Source organism: Melampsora larici-populina, assembly GCF_000204055.1.
Source record: "Melampsora larici-populina 98AG31 unplaced genomic scaffold MELLAscaffold_77, whole genome shotgun sequence".
In the NCBI taxonomy this organism is placed as follows: Eukaryota; Fungi; Basidiomycota; class Pucciniomycetes; order Pucciniales; family Melampsoraceae; genus Melampsora; species Melampsora laricis-populina.
Window position 1 is genome coordinate 295,277 of NW_006768841.1, and position 16,956 is coordinate 312,232.

Below are 16,956 nucleotides of genomic sequence, written 5' to 3' on the forward strand. Positions count from 1 at the left end.
GGTAATTGTTCATATTGGTGTTGACCACATGCTGTATTGATTGAGTTCAATAGCTTGAGTTGGTTGGTGATGGGCAGTTGAGTATCAGCTTGATCAAGTGATGATTGGGGTGCATCCGGACACTCCAATCAAATGATCCCAACGGTTCCGAAGGGTTGCATCTGGACAACCTTTCAGATCGTTGCTGCTGCACAGCCTAGGTATTGGCGCAATAAAAAGATGCTGTGATATCAAGATTTGTAGGCTGATGAGATGAGGTGAGGCGAGGTGTGAGGAGTCGATTGATCGATGATGGAATTCAAAATTCAGGTCAAATCAAAATTCAGCCGGTCGGGATTTTGTCAAAGTGCGAAAGCACAGCAACCTCAGCGCATAGCACAGAAGCACAAAGTGCATAGTACACAACATATATTACATAGTGCATAGTGTGGTCCTTGATTTCTCATCAGGGACACCATAGATGACTATGTTGGGATGGAGTTTGCGCGGTGTTATGTGAAGGTAGGCTAGCCAAAAGAACTACAGGTCTTGAGGGATCAGGTTGGCTGTTTTGATAACTGGGATAGTGTGCGTTCAAGCTTTGTTAGCATTCGAAATCAATCGGGCTTTACATTTATCTAGCATTTCAGCGGCGGGCGCCGCTCACGGACTTTGAAGCCAAGTTTGATATATAACCAATGTACTAAACTGAACCAGAGAGAACAGAATTACCAAATGAAGCCAACCTCGCAAACCCAATACAAATGACCAGACAAAAAAGTCACACAAACATCAAGGGCACAGGAAAATCAAGAATGCAAGGACACTACAGCACACTAAATCAAAAACAGGTAAAAATATTTATATCTGACTAACGTGAAGTCAGACTCACAAACAACCAACACCCAATCAGACGGGTTCAAGTATTAAATGAAGACAGCACCCAAAACAAATACCGGTAACCAAACCAAAAACAAATTCAAATTCAACATTAATATCATTTGAACCAACTGGCAGAACCCTATAGAATCAAAACATTTGAAGCATAAGTCAAAGAAAAACTGAATGGACTAAATAAATGGAACAAAATACATACCGACAAATCAGTGTGAGTCAATTTGTTAGTGAAAACACAACGTATACCATAAAGAGAGCATAATTCCACCAATTCAGGATCCTCCACACTTGACCCATTCCAAGTCATAAAAACAATGGTTTTGAAATTAGGAGGAAAATTAACAGGGACATATTCCAAATGTTTCAACAGAAAATGCCAATATTTTTTTGAGTGCCAATAACTTGTGACCAAGACCTCCAGTTCACAAAAGAATTTCCAGCTTAGCCAAGCAACGGATGTTGATTGGGCATCAAAAGACATGCACCGTATAACACGTAGTCAAGGAAAATGAGTATGCGCGACACTATGTGGTAAGCGGTAAGGAATTGATACCATGAAGAAAGATTCTAAATGTTCACGGAACGACAGAATGATTGGACCAAGTAGATCTTGATCTTGGGTTGGTATACATTCCAGCAACTTCACGCTTTGTTTTACACGATGGCATAAAACCCCAAAAGCGTTCAAGTTTGAGGAATGACATCGCAACCACAGATGTGTTAAGTTTGGTAAAGACCCGGGTTTTATATCTAGAGGTTTCAAAGAGCCACATGAAATTGACAACGATTCTAAATGAGGTGTTGATTCAAGTACTGATTTGATAGAATTTGATTTGTTTAAAACATCAACCTCCTTGCTCCCATGAATTATTAACACCTTGAGACATTTGATATTGTTGATTGCACTTGCCAAGCCAGGTGAAAAGCCAACCAAGTTAGCAAATTTGAGTTTGAGATGTTCCAAGTTGTGACCACAAGTGCTAATGATACCTGCCACCACATTCATTGGAATTGCCAATGTGTCCAACATGTCTGCCACAGAATCTGTTCCCCCATGATCATCACTCAATAAACCCCCAAAAACTTGCTCCCTGAGGCAATCAGAAACAAACAAGAGACGATTGAAGCAAATACGGCGCAACAGATGAGAAAAAGAAAATGACACAGGAGACTTCCACAATTTCAAAAAACTGGAGGACATAATTGGCGATAACAAATAGACAGATTTATATGCAAAAGGAATAACAGCTGAAGCCCAAGATTTGCTAACTAATTGTAGATTTAACAAATGTTTATAAGAATTGAGCAGTAAAAAAGCCTTGTTCGCACAATTCATAGGATCTGAAGCAGCACGAGGAGCCATTTCGACGTAGTGACTGATTATTAAATCTACAATTTCTACTGGTAGCAAACCAAAAGATAAGGATTTAGTATTATTAGCAGCCACTAAAGACATGACGGACAAATGCTAGGTGAAGTAACCTTGGGAATTGGAGGACACAACTGCAGCAATAGTTCACTATTGCAGACCCTATATAACAAACAAGCAAAAGAAGTTAGACTTCCATCAGGTAAGTGATTCATGACCAATTTGCACCAATGAACCTAAATCACATGCTACAAGAATATGATAAACGGAGACCCGTGAATTGACACTCCGGACAGGCACAATAAAACAAAGATCCGTATCAGCACACGCTCCATGACACAGTAACATTATAGCGCCATCCGGAAATATAAAGCAACCCTAGTGTCAGTAAAGATTTCACTCAATCCATACAAACATAATCATGCTCAAATGTGTGAAAACTGGCCAACAATACACAAACAACAACACTATCAGGTCTTGCAGGTTATCCTTTCATAGCAGTCCCAAAATCTCCATACCGCTACAACAATCCTGCAAATGAACCAAGCAATCATGAGGCCAAATGGAAACATACAAAATTCACACAACGTATCTAACCGTTTCACAACTTGAGACAAACCCAATATGTGCGCCACATATTCCTACACATGGGAACACTACACAAAATGTAATCTTTACCGGGCGGTAAAGAAAACTACTACCATAGAAAAATCCTGAGGCAACAGGAAGAGAGCTAAAAATCTGAAAAAATATGGACCTTTTTCCTAGATGTTGGGGCATCATGATGAGTATTTTTTTGTATTTTACAGACAGATATTGTTCGATGTACTAACAATAAAGGCTGAGAATCATCAAAAACCCACGTGTAACAATACCTGAAATTTGGCCCATGATTTTGAAGACAGGATTTTGAAATCTTCAAACATCAATAACTTTTGCATTTCCAAATCAAATCACTCGATTTTTAGTTCATCAAAAAGGTGGTTCCTTCCTCTACATTTATCATTGAGGCATCACATCTGTAGCCGGTCTGCAAAAGATCCTACAGAGCTATTTATTCAGAACTGTTTGAACATATGTAGAGTGTTTACATGACTAGATAACACCTTACTACCTTTATGAAGTTTAAAGGAGAATGGTTCAGCTTTTGAATGAACCAAAAATGGAGTCATTTGGAGCAGAATTGCAAAAGTTATTGAAGTTTTTAGACCACAAAATATTGTCTTCATAATCATGACCCAAATTTCAGGTATTGTTACAGGTGGGTTGTTGATGATCTTTAGCCTTTATTTTTAGTACATTAACCAATATCCGCGTGTAAAATACAAAAAAATACCCACCATGACGCCCCAACATCTAGGAACAAGGTGCATATTTTTTCAGATTTTTAGCTCTCTTCCTGTTGCGTCAGGATTTTTCTATGTCAGTAGTTTTCTTTACCACCCGGTAAAGATTACATTTTGTGTAGTGGAAACAAATAGTAAATTCAAGCTGGTAAAACCCAAACAATCAAGCGTAGTGATGGCATTTTATACACCATCATTTAAACTCACAAGACAATAAGTGACACACAATCACCAAAATAACTCAAATCGCCCACTATCAGCACACATTCATAGTAAAGTTGATATTAGGTATTATCTCATATCAGACATAATTGTCAAGATCATAAGAAAATCAGTGGAATCTATCTACAAAACATACAGGACAAAATGAGTCAAACCACGCGCAACAAAATGTTACCCTAGAATTAAGATAAGTATCAAGGAAATATTTGTGATTTAACAGGTTAGAAAAAACTCAAGACAGAATAGCCTATGACAATGCCAGACCACAACAAACAAACTACATAAGGAATTTAATATCAAGAAATTTGAAAGTATAACACAACAAAACGGAAGCATGATCAAGTTGACAGAATATAAGTCAATTGAATTTTGATATATGTGGCGTGATATCGGCGAACACAAACAGGCCATTGATCAGAAGTAAAGCCATAAATATCATGCCATAGAACACGATCTCTCCAATTATAAGATAGAAATTAATGCGCCAGAACAATACTAGTCATTCCAGAGATTCCTGTACAAAACAGAACACCAGGGTATTATCATAAGTAAACAAGACAAGAAAACCAAACATGAGCTCCACATACCAACATATCTCTGTGAGTCAATTTGGGCCTGAAGAGGCACTTAATATCATAAGCTAAGAAAGCATGGACCAATTCATCATTGCACATAGATTGGCCTTTCCAGGAGGTGTAGATGATCCATTTGAAGTTTTTTGGTAAAATAACCCCAGCCCAAACAGGGCAAGTCAACATCTTGAGCCAGTCCTTTTTTGAATGTGAACAACTTGTAATGAACACTTCCAACAAGACAAAAACCGGCCATTGTAACCAAGATAGGTTTGAGAGGATAATACCTGACCCAATGCTTTGAAAGACAGTAAGTTTAAGGAAGTACATTGCGCACAAATCACCGGGTAGATTGTCTGGGATACACTCCAAGAAAAGAATTTCAATTGAGTTCCGTAATGAAACAATCATTGGTGCAATGTCTTCTTGGTTCTCAGGTGAGAGGCATTCAAATATTTTCACATCCATGGCTACATCCTTACAAAAGCGGGTTAAAGCTGCTTGATTTTCAGGATAAGTAGCAAGCCAAAGATGTGACAAGTTTGGCGAAGAACCAGGCCACAGGTCTAAAGAATCTAGAGCAACACAATGAATAGATAAAGATTCCCATTTGGTTGTTGAAGTGAGCAAAGCTTCAATAGATTTTGAGTTGTTGCGGGTGCGTCGTATCTTGCTGCCAAGCAGAATGAGAACCTTCAAAGATTGAAGATCTCCAATAGCATCCAACATATTCTTAGAGAAACCCATCGAGCTTTTAAAACTAAGTTTGAGATCAGTGATATTACAGCCACATAAAGTGATAAGTTGAGCTGCTTCCTGCATTGAAAACCAAGTCAAACCAACATCCATGCCTAATACATCTAGGCGAGTGTTTGAGACCGGATCAATGACACCATAGGTTTGATACATAATATGATCCAATGAAAGTCAACATAAGCCAGTGCAACCGCCAATCATGAAACCATTAACGAATCTCTGCAATACTTTCTTGATCATTGAAGCATTAATTGGGCAAAGTGACCGATAGCCAAACGGGCCAATTGCTATCACCCATGATTTAGATAACAAACGCAGCTTGAGGATATATTTAATAATACTATGATGTAAGAAGCCACTATCGGCGCTGTTGAGGGTTTCAAAAAGGTTGACATGGTAAGAACTAACGAGATAAGACATGATTGTCTGCACTACCTCAATTGGAAGAGTAAAAGAAAGGCGCAAGATGAGAACTGGGATTGATTGCCACAAGGCATTCCAATAGCAAGACACAAAATATAACAAAAAACAATGTGCAAAGAAGCCAACCAACCACCACAAAGGACATCTTAAATACTATGACTCCCTCTCAAAAAACCAATTAGATAGAATTGGGGAAACATGCCACTCAAGCAATAAAGTGACCCAAACAAATCAAGAAAAACAATGCCCTGCAACCCCAGAGAAAAACTACAACTAATGTCAATTTCGTATCTTCATACGCCAACCAATGCGACAAAGTTGATATTGTTGATTTAAATTGCATTTCACAAAGATTGAACGAGCTAATCCATCATCCGCTTGTACCCCAACACAAAATTGAACAAAAAATATTACACATCGTGATAGTAGTATTCTTTGCAATACCGCAACAGACCCAGAGAAAAACTAATGCACACACCCACCATTAATAATTAAATTCAAACCGCAGACCACAAAAGCCTATGTTGAAATTAGTATAACACAACTACATCATACCACACGGACATAACAAAACAACCAATGCTATACAAAGGGATAAAACTTAACACCCCAGGCACAAATAGCATGTCATAGGGGGAAACAGTTTTCTAATTCAACATCAGAGCCACAAGATGGCTTAGAAAACTGATACTCACCAAAATAAACGCGGACCCATTCACAAGACCACATAACCCAAGCACTCAAGAACAATGCAGTTACAATGACACCACCACATGAGCTCAGTAACGTAATCAGCAAACTTGAGTCAAGAAAAAAAGTGTTGACATGAAAACCATTCAATTATTTCAATCATAAACCTATCATAGGTTGAATAGTCATAACCAGACACTTTTAAACATGAACAATATAACAAAAAACAAACATTTTGGCAAAAAGAAATTTTAAATACGCAAACTAACCAATTGGATGTGCGCACGGTCTGCCATTCTTCTCATTGTACAGGCATGCAAAGGTAGGACAGGTATTGTGGCAAACAGATACAAAAACACATCAATCACCAGTTTTGTTATTAAATCTGACGCCTAAGTACAAATCCCGGACAAAACTGAGACACAGCCATGTTACACTACAAGAAAGATAATATTTTCTGGGCAGAAAATTAAATTATTGATACACAAAAATATTGAGAGGCCAGGAGGAGAGCAAAAAATGAATGAAAATATGCATCTTGTTCCCTGCGTTGAGAACTTCACTCTGCATATTTTTCCAAATTTTTACAGTCCATATTGATAAGTGTACTAACAATAAACCTTCACAATCATCCAATTACAACCTGTAACAAGCACTGAAATTTGGGTCATTAGTGTTTAGAGAAACTTTTGATTTCTGAAAATACTCATAACTTTTTCAATTCCTGTCCAAAACGCTCGATTTTGGGTGCATTGGTAAGCTGGAATTGTCCTCCAAATAGCTCGTAATAGGACCACACAGCATGCTGGTCTGCTAAAAAAGATATCATCATTTTTATACATTTGTACATACAGATCCATAGAATGATTGGCATACTAGCTACATAGTTCTTGATCTTATGAAAGTTTGAGAGGAAGAGTTCAGCTTTCTAATGCACTCAAAATCGAGTATTTTGATGCAGATTTGACAAAGTTATAGGTGTTTTCAGAAATCAAAAGTTTCTCTAAACACTAATGAGCCAAATTTCAGTGCTTGTTACAGGTTGTAATTGGATGATTATGAAGGTTTATTGTTAGTACACTTATCAATACGGACTGTAAAAATATGGAAAAATATGGAGAGTGAAGCTCTCACCGCAGGAAACAAGATGCATATTTTTATTTATTTTTTGCCCTTCTCCTGGCCTCTCAATATTTTTGTGTATCAATAATTTAATTTTCTGCCCAGAAAATATTATATTTTGTGTAGTGTTAAATGATCAAGTCCGCATAAACTCATATTGGATCTGAGTCATGCAACACCAATTGTACAATGATATCCGCTCATTGGGATATACAATTTCCACCATGATGAACAACAAAAGGAAAAATATTGCTGTTGAATATGCGGAGAGATCAATCAGTATAATCCCACAGGGGCAATGTCTATATCACATTATCAATATTAAAGTCGCTAACCTTCGAACTGCAATCTCAATCAATGTGATCAACCTTGAAATATCAATCGGAGGTGCCAACCTGGATGCTATCCGCTATACCCTGTGAGGCACATGACCAAACTATCAGAATTGATACGGTTTCCAGTCGAGGATGAAGAACTGACCATCAAGTCACAATACTCTAACTGACGCCTGAAGTGACAGTGTATTCCATACTCTTTGAACATTTCAGAAAGCTTTTGATTGTTTACTGGAATTCCGTTACATGTCACAAAGATGATGTGCTTGAACTTCTTAGGTATCTTGAGGTAAGTCTCATTGGATTCATTTAACTTTGATTTCCAGCACGCATGTGAGTGATAATACCCCGTAATGAAGACTTCCATGTTTTGGAATACCCTACATACCAACCATTCAAGATCATCATACATAATGCTTGTACAGTCAATTGTTCAAATGACTGGAAGTTGAGGAAACACCGTATTGGAAATTTTGCGAGGCAGGAGATCAGGTATTGTTTTGGAGAACAGGATTTGAAGTGAGTTTTGAATCGCTAGCACTAAGGAGGCCGGGGCTTGAAAGTCATTGTGTGGTGTATATTCTAAGCATTTAATATTCTTAGCATAATACTTGCAGAGGTTAGAGATAGCGTCCAAGTTATGCAAATTGCATTTGACCAATAAGTGAACAAGTTGCGCAAGTGAATCGGCATTGAGCTTCATACGGCGCAAAGACTTGATTTTGAGAGTTAATGATTGTAAATTCTTGGTCACATTGAACAAATTTGCCAAAGAATCTCTGTCATTCGCATGGATTGTACACAAGTTACCCACAATGATCATGCATCGAAGTTGTTTAACAGATCCTATCACACTAATTAGGTCCAACGAGAATCCTACTGATCCATCAAAAACAAATTTCAAATTGGTGAGACTATTGCTACACAACCTGATTACGTGTTCCACATCCTTCATACGGTTTGAAGAATAATCATGACGTGTAGGAGGTAATTCACGCCTTGAAGACAGATAGCTCGCCATTGATTCGACTAGATTCATAGTGTTTTGTAGGTTTGGATAGAGTAAGTGGTCAAAGGAAATACACCGTAATTGAGACATTGTAGTGATCAGATAGGATTCGTTCCACGTTTTGACAAAACCACGAATCATTAATGGCGAGCTCAAGTGCACACAGCGGAACACAAAGGGCACAACAGCAATTGCCCATGCTCTACCAATCAATTGTCAATTGAGCAGTTCCAACACCAAGGAAACATTTGGATAAGGGAGATCAGCCAAATTCAGTGGGCTAAGATTTGACTTAGTAGATTTCCAAAAAATGATGAATGATGATATTGACGACTTCAATTGGTATATGAGTGATTAGCCACATGTTGGACTGAATCCAAACACAAACAAAAGAAAACACAATAATCTTATATAAAGATTTTGTTATGATACAGTCAGGTCAAATATTCATTACCTGAATCCAAACACAAACAAAATCTCAGTATAAGAGAAACAAAAGAAAAAACAATAATCTTATATAAAGATTTTGTTATGATACAGTCAGATGAGGAAAGAAAAATTCTATCGGACTGATTTAGGATCAGGTTATAAAGAGAAACAAAAATGAAATTTACAGCTATGACATTATAAGATCAGTGACATAATATTCTTCATTGGGCTATATGATGTAATATGGTAAATGAGGAAATACGAAAATGAGAAGGAAGAAATACATTTGTAAGAAATACATTAATAAGTAGAAAGACATTTTGAAGCACATCAATAATCCAACACCCCCCCATGCTGAAAAAGTCTGACAGAAAAATAAATTAAGATAGATCTTTGAAACCTAGTTGATTTCTGAGATTCACAAACGCAGGTCTTGATAAAGCTTTGGTTAAGCACCGCCAACATATTTACCTCGGATTGGAAAATCCGAGGTATTATCGGATTACCAACCTCCGATAGAAGCTGTCCGAGGTTTTGATCCGAGGCAACTCCCAGCGCAGAAGATTACCTCGGACAAAAACCTCGGACAGATCTTGTCCGAGGTTTTACCTCCGATGATGCCTCGGATTCCGCAACCCGAGGCATCTATGTTGGCAGTGAAGAAATCAGCGAGTTGAAAAGATGTATTGACTTGTTTTAAAGCTACATTTTTGTCTTTTATGAGTTGTCTAATGAAATGATAACGTAAATCAATATGTTTGCTACGTGAATGATGAATCGGGTTATTTGCAAGAACCGCTGAACCCGTATTTTCATAGTGAATGATTGTTGGAGAATTGTCTAAGCCACATAGCCTCCCTACCAGCATCACTTAACGCCATATACTCAGCCTCTGTACTCAACAAGGCTGTGGTTTTCTGTTTCCTTGACTTCCAAGATATAAGTCCATTACCCAACCTAAATAAGTACCCTGAAGTAGAAGACCTGTCATGCAAATTTTCTCCCCGATTTGAATCAGTAAATCCTTCAAGTTTATTATCATCACCACCCAAAGTAAGGCCAAGATGACGAGTGTGATAGGCATAAGCAAGAACTTGCAATGCCGCATTCCAATGGTCAGAGTTGTCCCGCTTCAGAAATTGAGAGAGTTGTTTTACCGCAAAGGCAATGTCTGGACGTGTGCATTGAGCCAACCATAATAATGCACCAATAAGAGAACCGTATCTTGAATTTGATGTTGAATTATCAATTGCAGGTACAAGAGAACCAACATTTGAGACATAAGGAGTCAAAACATGAGCTGGTTCATGAAGGAAAAATTGCTTGGTAATTTTAATGATGTACACAGTTTGCTCAAGAGTGAAATAGCTAAGATCGGGAGAACGATTGATTGAAATTGATAAATGATGTTCTAGATCTGTTTCCGCCAAGATGGGAAATTCAGAATGTAATGAATGTGAAAAAGAGGAAAGGAAAGAATCATCACCAGTAACTGAAATATTGTCGATATGTATAGTGATTAGGCCAACTAGTTCGTTGTTGGCAAGTTTGAAGAAAAGAGTGGAATCGTGTGCGGATTGATTCAAACCCATACGAATGAGAGAAGCAGTGAATCTGTCGTTCCAGTTTCTTGCGGACTGGTGTAAACCTTACAAAGGTAAGATTAAATGGCACACATAATCAGGAAATTGTTCATCTCTAAAGCCTTCCGGCTGCTCCATAAAAACGGCTTCCTGCAATTTATTTCCGTGTAAGAAAGCAGCAGTGATATCAAACCCCTTCACTTTCCACTTCTTAACCCCAGCCACGGTTAAAACAACACAGTTGGATTCTTGTCTTGAAGCTGGTGAGAATACATCATCAAAATATAATACACCGAGAATTTGACCACTACCTAAAACGACCAACCTTCCTTTATATTTATCGATATCTCCTGAACGTGATGATTTCCTTTTAAACACCCACATAGAACGTAATACTTTTCTATTTGAAGGTCTTGGTACCAATTTCCAAGTACCCAACTTTCGTAGCGTTTCGATTTTGGTGTTCGCTGCAGACTTCCATTGTGAAGCCTCTTCACTGTCAGTCGCTTTTTGGTAAGACTTGGGTTTGGGTGACGAGGTGTCTAAAACAAAGGCTGAGGGAGTAAACCTCTCGGGTTCCTTTCGTATCCTCGAACTTCTTCGCACTACTATTGGTGAAACTTTCGAAGAATCCATTTGATGTTGAGGTACAGGATCGGAAGGAGTTGCTTGTGGAGGATCAGGAGGAATTGTGGATGGTTCAACAGTTGGTAATGGTAAAGGAATGTCTTCATTTATAGGAGAAGAAATGGATGGAATGGATGAAGATGTTTTTGAACGAGTCAAAATCCCATAAGGCAGCACAGGTTCTTCTAAAGACGATAAATCAGACCAAGGAAGGGTTAAAGTATCTTTAGAATGCTTGTTCGGTTCAATAAGAGAAGGGAATTTAGTGTAGAAAAACTTGAAAGATGCCGTCTTGACTAAAAGATGTCGACTTCAATCATAAGCTACAATATATTTACCATCAGGTACAGAGTGTAGAAATACCGCTTCTTGCAACACCGGAGAGAGTTTTGATCGTAAAGTCGGGGGAAGTAGGTATTCAACAGCGCAACCAAAAGGCGCAAAAAGCTTAATATCCTCTTGTTCACGGTTAAGTGCAGAAAGGGGAGAACACAATCCAGCGTTTGTTTTGGTTGGAAAATTATTAAAACAAAGGACAATCTGCTGCAAACATTCTGGCCAAAAATAAAGCGGAACGTTTGAAGACGAAAATAGTGTTTGAAGACGTTCGGAAGCTGTGCGGTTCAAGCGCTCTGCGATGCCGTTTGATTCTGGAGTATACGGTGTAGAACTCCTACGCAGTGTAGCGTAGGCTGAGCCGGAGAAGGTTAGAATCACCGTCAAGGAGGACAGATGAAACTACGGTGCTGTGAAGCTGCCTTCAACCTAAAGAAAGTTCTAAAAAAATACGTGAGACAAATTTTTACAACCCCGCCGTTACAAGTTTTCCCGTAGACCTAATTTCACTCTGTACAAGGATCTTCAACCTTTCTAACCCTATTTATCCCTTCCACAATTCAGCCGCACACACAAAGTTAAAAAAACAAATTAAAACAAACACAACTTGTCCTGGAATTGAACCCAGGATCAGTCCTTTTCCCTACTGGCCCTGACTTGGCCCTGTACTCAAGTAGACAGAACAAAAAATAAAAAAATTAACATAAAATCACGCAACCCTTCTTCCTCAACTTCAACAACGAGAATTAAAAATAATACCACAACCCTTTATCACAGTAAGTCTTCCCTTTCTTTTAATCAACTTATAACTTGATAACTAACAAAAAACAATAAAACTTCCACTTTTTTGATCTTTCACTTCAAGACTAGGACTAACAATAAAAAAAGAACACCACAGTACACTCGAGTCAATCTCAAGGACACACTTAGACAAAAAAAACTCAAAACACAACAAAGATCACTTTAGATCGATTCGATTCGACCTCTCCACACAATGAGCCTCCTTTTCAACACCAACAACACCCCCCCTTTTATATCTTCCAACCTCTCCAACCACAACTTAGCCTCACAGCCCTTTCTCCCATTTGCTCCGATGAATCCTGATCGATTCCCATGCCAAGATCCTTCCCATTCGACTCGGTTCTCTCTTTCAACTCAGGTATGCTTCTTGCTTCTACTTTTCTTTTCTTTTCTCATTAGAGTTGTTCTTTCTTATTCTAATGACATCATTTTTTTATTAATTCTCTTTTAGCTTATCGCTCCAACCCTTCCCAGCTTAACTCCTTCCGTTTATCGACTTCGTTTTTTTCGATTTCTCGCTCTAGGTATGTTTATTTCTTTTCTACTTTCTTCTTCTCTTTCTCGATTGATTCTTTTTACTGACATCATTCGGAGTTGTTTAACTTTTAGCTAGTTCTTGCTTGGCAAATTTGATTTCGATCTTGGTCACTTATTGTTCACCTGTGGCACCTGTATGAAGAGACTTACAAGTCAGTCATACAGTGTACTGTATGACCGACTGAGAAGCCGGACTTTGGCCTACAGAACACTCCGAAGTTCTGGAGCACACGTTTCCATTGTGATAAGTCATGAAGATCATAAGTTTTCCACTTTTTTTCAGCATATTATTGCAATCAAGGAAGTGCTGATCATATGCGCACAAACTTTTACATTGACCTCCAAGTCCAAAAATAAGACACCCCCAGAGCGCTCTGAGCTGACCTTCAGAGCGCTCTGAGACCCTCCAGAGCGCTCTGAGACCCTTCAGAGCGCTCCGAGCTGACCTTTAGGGTGCTCCAAGTTCACCCTCAGAGCACTCTCAGTTCACCTTCCAAGCACTGCGCACCCATCTTGCCCTGATTCCCCAGGGCACTCTCATGAGTCTCTGCCCAATGCATTATGGGACTTGAGTCGGGCTTTCAAATCTTTTGCAGATTTGGAAGTGCTCTCACTCAAGTCTGTACCTGTTGCTCAAATCGGTACTAGTCCAGATTGGGATTGACTTTGGATCCTCCTTGTTCTATTCCAAAGCTGCTTGAGGTCTCTGAATTTATCTCAAGAACAATTTTTACAGATGAAATAAGTTGTTCCAAAGCCTAAGCAACAATGAACTTCTATCCAATTCACAAGTTTCCAGTCATTGATTTGGTTAATAGGTCTTGACGCTTAATCCTAGAAGATCATTTGAAACCAGGTATCGATCAAACTAACAGTCAACAGTCTTGACTGTATTTGTCTTCTCATACTCATACGCATATCCTTACTATGTCAAATACACCAAATCTAGGTGTTCAAGCATTTGAATGACTGTCCAAAGGTGCGAGGTATGTAAAGATTGGAAGACAGGTGGAAGGCTGTGGAAGGCTGTCTTCGATCAATGTAGAGTTTGATGAATGATGAATCACTGATCTCATTGATTTGAAATCGATTGAATGAATCATGATTTCAATCATCATTAACCAAGGTTGAAACAAGTTTCAATAACGATTCAATATGATTGAATCAATAAGGTTGATTTCAATATGATAGAATCAATCAGGTTGATTGGAACTATCGAGGACGAAGTTTAGTTAATTTCTCATGAACTGAGAATCATACCACGGTTTAGTGTAATTACATTGTTATTGATTGAATTATGATCTCATTGAATCGATCAGGGTCCAATATGATTGGCAAAGGACGAAGTTTGGTAGAGTTTGGTTGGTTCCTTGAGTTAGGAATCACACAACGGTCTAGTTTGAGGAATACAGTGTTCGAATTTTGACGTAACTTGAGAGTACCAATTTGATAGCCTTGCTTTTTGAACAAAACAAGGAACTTGAAATTTCATAAGACAGGAGTCCAGAACCGGTCAAATTCTCAAGGAAAACAAACAAAACAAAACACAACGATCTTGATTTCAAATTCTCAAGGAAAACAATAGAGCAAAACAAAAAAATCTTGAAAATAAAGGAAGACAATAAAACAAAAGAATATCGATTGATATAACATCATGTAAAAAGCACCACTTGATATGTCATGGCAAAAGCATCTTTGATAAGTTCCCAGTTGCATAAGCTCAATTGAGATGACATTCCACCAGAGTGATTGGGTATTGACCCAATAGAAGAAAAGGAACAAAAGATAGAGAATAAGAGAAAAGCAAGGAAGGGAACTGGGCAGAACCAATTGAGTGAATCGATTTTATCCAAGTTAAGTTAGCGACTTACTCAGAATCAGAGTGGTCAATATCATTGTCATCGGTATCAGATCCTTTAGGCGTAGAGGAATCAGATTCATCCGAAGTGTCAGATTCCTCAGCAGTATCAGATTCATCAGCGTGTTGTCGACGTTTATTCTTGTTCTTGCTTTTCTTGATACGTTTCAACGGTTGAGAGTGTGGATCGCCCTTTGCCAGTTCTTGTAACTTACGCTTCAATTGAGAGTTTCCTTGACCAGGTTCTAAAGTTGTTTGAGTACCTGAAGTTGATGGCTGAGGTTGTGTAGCATTTGAGATTTGAGTTGAAGACTGAGTTTGTTTTGAGATTTTTCGAGTTTGTTGTTTTGGGACAGATTCCTTGTTCATTCCCGATTCTGAAGTACGTTCAACACGTTCAACTAAAAAGACCCCGTTTTTGATGTCCTCCAGCCATGATTTGATTGTAGGACCCTTTGCTCGATGATGGCCAGCATCAAGCTCCTCCTTTGATAAGAGACTGCCCTCCTTTTGTACAAGTCGGACCGATAAGCCTCTCTCCTTCATTTCTTCTTCAGGGAATCCACACTTGGGAAATTTATGACCTCGAAAAATCACATCTAAAACAGGAAAAAAACAATACATTATTATAAATGGATAGAAAATGGTCAAAACGTAAGAGAAATGATATTTGTTAAAAACTCACCAACTAGACCGTTGAGCTGTTTTCCTAGCCGACTCTTACGCTCATCACTTGGCTGTTGAGGCTTGCTGGGACCCTTGACTATTTTTGCAGCGGATTGACCGTGGATGTAAGAAGATAGTGTTTGCGGGACCTTGACATCGTCGTGCGCCCACTTGGCAAAATTTGAGTTATTCGAAAAAACCTGCGTCCATCCTTCGGTACTTCCACAACTGACTGCAGCTAGATAGTAAGTAACTTGATATTGCTGACATATCACAGCAAACTGAGGAACAAGGACCCATATGAATGATTCAGTGTATAAATATTTGAAATGAATTGTACAAAGGACTTACAGCATGATGAGCTTTTCGAAGCTCTACAAATGACTTTTTCTGGATTGTGGCTACAGATGTTGAAGGAGCCGGTTTGCCGTGACATACATGGAGCTTGTCGATGTCAACAAGTCAATTGAATAATGGTTGATATTTAAGCTTCTCTTTGTCGGTCAGTTTGTGTACCTGCGGAGCGTTAGTCGTTTGATCAAGATGCTGAAGGGGGGTTTTGTCTCCATCGTCGGTATCGGGTAAGTCGTCGTCTCCACCAGGCACATTTGAGAGGTCGGGTAAGTTTGCCAAAGCAAAGAAGTAAGGGTCTCGAAAGACATCCTTCTCATCTTTGCTGAGATTTTTCCACATCTTGGAAACTTCTTGATTATGATGGGTCCAGCCTGCCTTGTCGCCTGGCGCAGGCACTGAATAATTCAAAAGATAAGAAAAAAGCAAATGATTCGGAAATTCTCAAAGAAAAAAATATATAGTGGGAAAACATGTAACAATAAAATTGAAGAGAAACAATAGAAGCAAAAAATTACGTAGATGGAAAGAGTGAGTGAAAACAAAAGCGAGAGGCTCACATTTCTCTTCTAGCGGAAGAAGGCAAAAGGCTAAAAAAAGTATCCATGGATTGGCGTGACCCTTTTTGGCCCCTTCCCCCCTGATGATACACGTAAAAAAAGTCGATTACATATGTGAGTCGATAAGTCAGGAAAAAAGAAATATGAATAAGGTAAAATCACTTACACTAAATGCCAGACTACAGCTTCTGGAACTCCACCCATCAACGCTGCCATGAGCATCCTTTTCTCGTACTCCAAACGAATCCCCTTGACTAAGGTTTTGATTTCAAATGGGGCTTTACTGTTCTTCGAATCTTGCTTGGTGATGGCCTGGCGAAGGGAAGTTAACGTCCAATTGTCTAGATGATTTTCAAATGTATCCATCTCCAGACCCGGAAAGCGAGATTGAAAGATGGTTGGTTCGGTTGGGTCGTCTTCATTGGTGGTTTCTTCCAAAGGAGTTGATGTCGAGTTCTCGCCCTGTGTGTTACTCTTCTTCTTCTTCT

At 38.7% G+C, this 16,956-nt stretch overlaps 3 protein-coding genes across 3 annotated transcripts; all 3 read right to left on the reverse strand.

Moving 5' to 3' along the window:
- Positions 1 to 976: 976 nt before the first annotated feature.
- MELLADRAFT_113124 (uncharacterized protein) lies at positions 977 to 2,332 on the reverse strand (the record flags this gene model as incomplete). Its single annotated transcript, XM_007417731.1, has 4 exons — positions 977 to 1,000; positions 1,076 to 1,291; positions 1,877 to 1,920; positions 2,068 to 2,332. 4 exons carry the CDS (start codon positions 2,330 to 2,332, stop codon positions 977 to 979), a joined length of 549 nt encoding a protein of 182 aa, XP_007417793.1.
- A 1,980-nt stretch (positions 2,333 to 4,312) lies between these two features.
- Positions 4,313 to 5,294, reverse strand: MELLADRAFT_68949 (uncharacterized protein; the record flags this gene model as incomplete). The annotated part of the gene is made up of 2 exons (XM_007417689.1): positions 4,313 to 4,327; positions 4,401 to 5,294. 2 exons carry the CDS (start codon positions 5,292 to 5,294, stop codon positions 4,313 to 4,315), a joined length of 909 nt encoding a protein of 302 aa, XP_007417751.1.
- Positions 5,295 to 14,685: 9,391 nt separating this feature from the next.
- MELLADRAFT_95018 (uncharacterized protein) lies at positions 14,686 to 16,690 on the reverse strand (the record flags this gene model as incomplete). The annotated part of the gene is made up of 7 exons (XM_007417713.1): positions 14,686 to 14,752; positions 14,905 to 15,490; positions 15,577 to 15,838; positions 15,909 to 16,001; positions 16,074 to 16,306; positions 16,469 to 16,548; positions 16,635 to 16,690. 7 exons carry the CDS (start codon positions 16,688 to 16,690, stop codon positions 14,686 to 14,688), a joined length of 1,377 nt encoding a protein of 458 aa, XP_007417775.1.
- Between the last annotated feature and the right edge of the window lie 266 nt (positions 16,691 to 16,956).